This window comes from Callorhinchus milii, unplaced genomic scaffold, assembly GCF_018977255.1.
Source record: "Callorhinchus milii isolate IMCB2004 unplaced genomic scaffold, IMCB_Cmil_1.0 Scaffold28, whole genome shotgun sequence".
NCBI lineage: Eukaryota > Metazoa > Chordata > Chondrichthyes > Chimaeriformes > Callorhinchidae > Callorhinchus > Callorhinchus milii.
The window spans coordinates 4,069,554-4,075,561 of NW_024704769.1; the positions used below are offsets into that span (position 1 = coordinate 4,069,554).

The 6,008-nt window shown below is 50.5% G+C and overlaps 1 protein-coding gene across 1 annotated transcript; it reads left to right on the plus strand.

Annotated features, from left to right (window-relative positions):
- The first annotated feature begins 185 nt into the window (after positions 1-185).
- Positions 186-5,459, plus strand: ciao1 (cytosolic iron-sulfur assembly component 1). The gene is made up of 7 exons (XM_007907440.2): positions 186-360; positions 1,202-1,350; positions 1,791-1,902; positions 2,321-2,409; positions 3,000-3,201; positions 3,921-4,008; positions 4,534-5,459. The coding sequence occupies exons 1-7, from the start codon at positions 222-224 to the stop codon at positions 4,784-4,786; spliced, it is 1,032 nt and encodes a 343-aa protein (XP_007905631.1). The 5' UTR covers positions 186-221; the 3' UTR covers positions 4,787-5,459.
- The last annotated feature ends 549 nt before the right edge of the window (positions 5,460-6,008 follow it).

The following is a 6,008-nucleotide window of genomic DNA, read 5'->3' on the forward strand; positions in this document are numbered from 1 at the left end:
CGGCGATAGGCGACCAACCAGCGGCCGCTCCGAAGAGGTCCTCCAGCCAATCGACGACATGGGATGCGGTGGTGGGGCGGGGAAAGGCGGGACCGCGCGGAGACTTGATGGACGGCGATAGGCGTCCAATCAGCGGCCGCTCCGAAGAGGTCCTCCGGGCAAATGCGGGCGGGGCTGCTGCCCGGGGAGAGGACGGCGCCTGCGCGGCCGCTGGACGCGCGATGAAGCAGCGGCTGAAGCTGGAGGGGCGGCTCGCGGGCCACCCGGACTCGCGGGCCTGGTTCACGGCCTGGAGCCCCGCGGGGTCACTGCTCGCCTCGTGCGGCGGGGACCGGGCCGTGCGGGTCTGGGCCTCGGAGGGTGAGCCAGAGGGGGGGCCCCCGGGGCTGGGGGGAGGGAGGGGCCTGTAACTCTGATCTGTGTAAATCGTATACTCGCCCTAAGTCGTAGGTTTGCCCCAATGTTTCGCCCACGGAAGCACACGGTCACTACGCTTTACGGGGTGTCCCCGTGAAGGGGCTTCGGTGCGCGATGACGGCAACGCTGGCGTTTGATACGGCGCCTCATCACGTCCTCGAGACGTCCCCAAGCGCTTCGCCGGGTATTGCCGCCGACTGATTTGTGGGCGAAACGGGGGGGGGAGGGGGGGGGTGGCAGCCGGTTGCGCCCGGCGGCGTCCCCACGAGCGGCCGTGGTTTGAGTGACCGGATTTTCTTCTTTAAAGAGTCACTTAGAGAAGCCCGACTTAGGGTAAGAGGATAAAAGGCGCTACATCAAATGCAAGGATTATTATTATTATTATTATTATTAATGTAAACCCGTTCAAGAGTTTACGCTCTCGGCAAGTTTGACACGACTCACACCTAACTCCCAACTGGTAAGTCGTTATTAGTTGGCACCAGACATTTACCAGGACTTGTGCAAAGTATGTCAAACCTGGCACAGAATATAAGCTCTCGAACGCGACTTGGGCAGTTGTGCAATTTATATAGATCAGACTTGCGTGAGTTTCATTGTAGTAATAATAATAATAATAATTTCTTGAGTTTGATGTAGAGTCTGATCACATCGTCAGGACGTCTCAAAGTGCTTTATAGATTTAAGGTGGATTGGCAAAGCTGTGCAAAAAACGGTCACAAGGCAACCCTACCTGCTACCTTGTGCTGACGTTTGTCTCTCTCCCTCTCTCTCTCTCCCCCAGGGACGGAGTGGGTGTGTAAGTGGGTGTTGGAGGATGGGCACCAGCGCACTGTGAGGAAGGTGGCCTGGTCTCCCTGTGGGAACTACTTGGCCTCAGTCAGCTTCGACGCAACGACCTGTATCTGGAGGAAGCAGGATGGCGGCTTTGAGGTAAGGAAGAGCATTAATCTCAGTCTGGCTGCGGTCTGAGCAGCTATTCGCTCTCTTCGGCCCGGGTTAATGAGACGGATCGTTAGTCAGGGTTCCTGCTGCTCTCTTGTCTACACAATGCAAAATTACATTTCTGTAGTGCCCTTCACATCGGGAGACGGCCCGAGGGACTGGCGCTCTATATCGCAGTCTGTCTCATTCTGTTTCTCTCTTTCAATCAGTCTGTCTCGTTCTCTCTATCGCAATCCGTCTCGTTCTTTCTCTCACGCATCTCCCAGCGATGTGTCAATGATTGGAGTCACACACATGCCTCCGAATAGCTGACGCAGAACTGTTCTGGTAACTGGCGGTGGGGTGGGGGGTAAGATCAGATCTCACAAAAGCACAGCTGACTGCAGGTTGGAGGTTACCTGCTGACTCCCAGTATTTCCTTCACACAGTGCATTACAACGTTGGAAGGACACGAGAACGAGGTGAAGTCTGTCGCTTGGGCTCCGTCAGGCAACCTGCTGGCGACCTGCAGTCGTGACAAAAGTGTGTGGGTTTGGGAAGGTGAGAAAATGGCTATCGAAATGGATCAAAAGTCCCATAGAGTAGTGGTTAGTGCCCTCACCTCGCAAGCGAGAGAACCTGGGTTTGATTCCCGGGCAGAGCGAAACCATAGGCAAGTTTTATTACTCCTGGCTGCCGCGTTTCACCCACAAAACACAAAACACACGGTCACTACATTTTAACAATCTAACCTGAAGCACTTTGAGATGTCTCAATGACATAAGGCGCTATATCAAATGGAAGGATTATTACTATTATTATCAGTTTCTGACAACCTGCTTGTTGAAGATTGTCAGTGAATAAGATTGTCTGGTCTGGAGGGGAGGAGGGAGAGAGGGAACGTATTTCAGGAAACGTGTTGAAGGAGTCCTGAGCTCCAGGTTGGATAATCTGTTACTGATTTTTCTTTCTCTTTCAGTGGATGAGGAGGATGAGTACGAGTGTGTGAGTGTGCTCAATGCCCACACCCAGGATGTCAAACATGTCATCTGGCACCCGAACGGAGAGGTGAGAGACTGTACAGCACTGGGTACACTCTGTGCTGTCCTACATTTCTGTTTTGAGTGAATGTAAAATACTTCTATCTAAACGCAAGGGTTTTACATGCAACTGTACACCGGGCAATTGCAAATATAACATAATAATCCTTGCATTTGATATCGTGCCTTATCACATCGTCAAAACATCTCAAAAACGCTTCATAGGTTATACTGTAAAGTGTAGTGACTATTTTGTGGGCGAAACGTGGCAGCCAATTGCGCACAGCAGTGTCCCACAAACAGTCGTGGATTGAGTGACCAAATTTATCAGGGGGATTGTTGGCCAGGACACCAAGAGAGGGAGAGGGGAGAAATTCCCTTCTCTTTTGGAATAGCCCAGCGGAAGATCTTTCAGGCAGACGGGGAGTAAGGTTTAACATCTCATCTGAAGGTCGGCGTCTCTGACAATCCAGGACCCCCACCCCCCCTCCCGAGTGCTGTATTGGAGAGTCCGCTTAGACAATGTAAGGGCTTCAACCCATCACCTCCTGACTAATGATTGTGATTGAAGAGTGATCCAGAGCAGATGTTGACTGTGTATTTCTGAAATCTAACCAGCTGTTGGTATCTGGGAGTTATGACAACAGTATTAAGCTGTACAAAGAGGAGGACGATGACTGGGTTTGTTTCGACACACTGGAAGGACACGAGTCCACAGTGTGGAGCATCGCGTTTGATCAGAACGGGGATCGATTGGCCTCCTGCAGCGATGACAAAACTCTGAAAATCTGGAAAGAGTACAAGCCGGGGAACGAGCAGGGTAAGCTCCTCTGTTCCCAAAACACTCTCCCTCTATCCCTCCAGCCTTGCCCCATCCTTCCCACCTTGAGGTCGCGCCTGAAAACCTTCCTCTTCGACTGCACCGACTGACAGCTCCTCTCCCACCACCGGCTCGGTGTCAGCCTCCGCCACTGTCAAGCTTGCTGGGAGGTTGCCATGCGTGAGGTGTGCTGTATAGTGCAAATTGTTGTTGTTGATGTATCTGGGGCTTTCAGTTATATAATTTACTATTCAACCGGTATTCCACACAGAATCATTTGTTGTTTTAACCCTTCTGTGAGTATCCGTTAAATAGAATTAATAATCAGTCCTGTACTGCAGTGGTTAGACCACTCGCCTCACAAGCGAGAGGACCCGGGTTCAATCCCTAGGCAGGCAAAACCTTAGGCAAGTTTCCTTACTCCACACAGCCGCCTGTTTACTTAGCAGTAAGTAGGAACCCGGTTTGTTAGTTGATCGATTGGCGGATCGCTTTCTGGGAGTAATAATCCCTCTCCCCCAAAAAATTGGGTCAATTAATCCACAACACTGCTATGCGCAATTGGCTGCCCCGTTTCGTCCACAAAATACACAGTCACAGCACTTTACAGTATATTCTGTGAAGCGCTTTGAGACGTCTCGACGAATTGTTAGGATCTGTATTAAATGTAAGTATTATTATTATTGGCTTTGTGGTGACTTTGACTGTTTCTAACACAGGTGTAATGTGCAATGGCTCTAATTCCTGCTGGAAATGTATCTGCACCTTGTCCGGTTACCACACCCGCACTGTCTATGACGTTTCCTGGTGAGTCTGAAATCCTGTTAAGAGATTTTCAAGAACACAAGCACCAAACCATTCAAAACTCTGCCGCCCAACAGTTCATTTAAGAGGCCATAGATTTCTTATTTGTGAGCCTTCAAAGAATTGGCATCACAGCCAAATAATAGGAACAGGCGGAGGCCATTCAGGCCCTCGGAGCATGTTCCGCAATTCTGTAAGATCACGGCTGATCTGTACCTCAACTCCCAGTTGTTTGTCGATTGGCGAATTACTTTGTGGGGTAATAATCCCTTCAATAAGTAAATAATAATAATGTGGTCACTCGATCCGCGACTGTTTGTGGGACACTGCTGTGTTCAGTTGGCTGTTGTGTTTCCCTCACAACATGTACAGTCACTACGCTTAACAGTAAATCCTGTGAAGCGCTTTGAGACGTCTCGACTATGTGATAAGGCGCTACATTAAATGCAAGGATTATTATTGTTATTAATAAGGTTAGGTAACTCAGAAAATGAGTGATACAGGGACTTACCTTTGAATCCGTTGCAGGTGTCCGAACACCGGAGCCATAGCAACTGCGTGCGGCGATGATGCGATACGCGTCTTCGAGGAGGACCCCAACTCGGACCCCCATCAGCCCACCTTCTCCCTCGTGGCCCACGTCCCCAAAGCACACGCCCAGGACGTCAACTGTGTGGCCTGGAACCCCAAGCAGCCCGGGCTGCTGGCTTCCTGCAGCGACGACGGGGATATCGCCATCTGGAGATACGAAGCTGAACTCGCTACCGGCTGCTCCACGTAAAGTCCCAGCCTGTGATTCCCACAGCCGTCCGGCTGGCCAGTCACTCGCTGACCAACGCACCCTCGCAAAGCGTCCACCTCACCAGGACTGACACTGTTTGTTGCTGTAACAATCATATCCTGACGCTGGTGTTGTCTAATGTTAGCACTGACGGCACTGGAAGGCTTAATTCAGAATCTTATCAACCACTGATTTTTTAAATTATAAATATATATATTAAAACAAAGGTCAGCGTAGCTCGCCTCCGACAGTCTCCTGGGGTTATGAGCTGCAATGCGAACCCGGTTGTTAGTCGATTGGCGGATCGCTTTTCCGGGGATAATAATTCCTTCAGAAAATATTAATAATTTGGTCACTCAATCCACGACTGTTTGTGGGGACGCTGTGAGCGCAATTGGCTGCCGGGTTTCGCCCACAAAATACAGTCAATTCTCTTTACGGTGTATTCTGTGAAGTTCTTTGCGACGTCTCAACAACGTGACAAGGCACTATATCAAATGCAAGGATTATTATTCTCTTTATGCAGCTCAGGGATATCCCTGAGACGGTCAACGATGTTGGATAAGGAACAACTGCTGCCCCACTCGCCAGGTTTCACCCGCTCTGCTGTGTGTGTGTGTGCTGTATTCGTCTAAATCCAAGACAACGGCTCAATAAAGCGCTCACTAAATAACATTCTTTCTGCAGTGAAATGTGTTGTGCTGGTGGTGGGGAGGGAGAGGTTGTGCACACTGTTATTTCAATGTAACAACACACAACATTTACACAGAGCCTTTCATGTCAGGAGAATGTCCCAAGGCTCTGGACAGTCAAGGATGTGCACCTGAGCTCGGGGTTGGGACCAGGAGGGGTGGAGGGCAGGAGTGACTTAAGGTGTGGTCAAAGCGAAGGGTCTTCAGACAGGGCTTGAGGGAGGGGGCAAAGCGAAGGGACTGGGATGGAGTTCTAAAGGGTAGGGGGCAGAGAGGCTGAAGGCCCGACCACCCACGATCTAATAGAATGGCGGAACGTAGGAACAGGCTCAAGGGGCTGAATGGCCTCCTCCTCTTCCTGTGTTCCTTGGGTTTGACCCACCCACAAGAACTCTGATCCTCTTCCCCGGAGGAGAGGAGAGAGCAGAGAAGTTGGGTTAAGCACACACACACACACACACACACAGACATCCTTGGCTCCAACGTTCAACACAAGGTGATCTTTTGGGTTGAAAATGTCACAGCAAAAC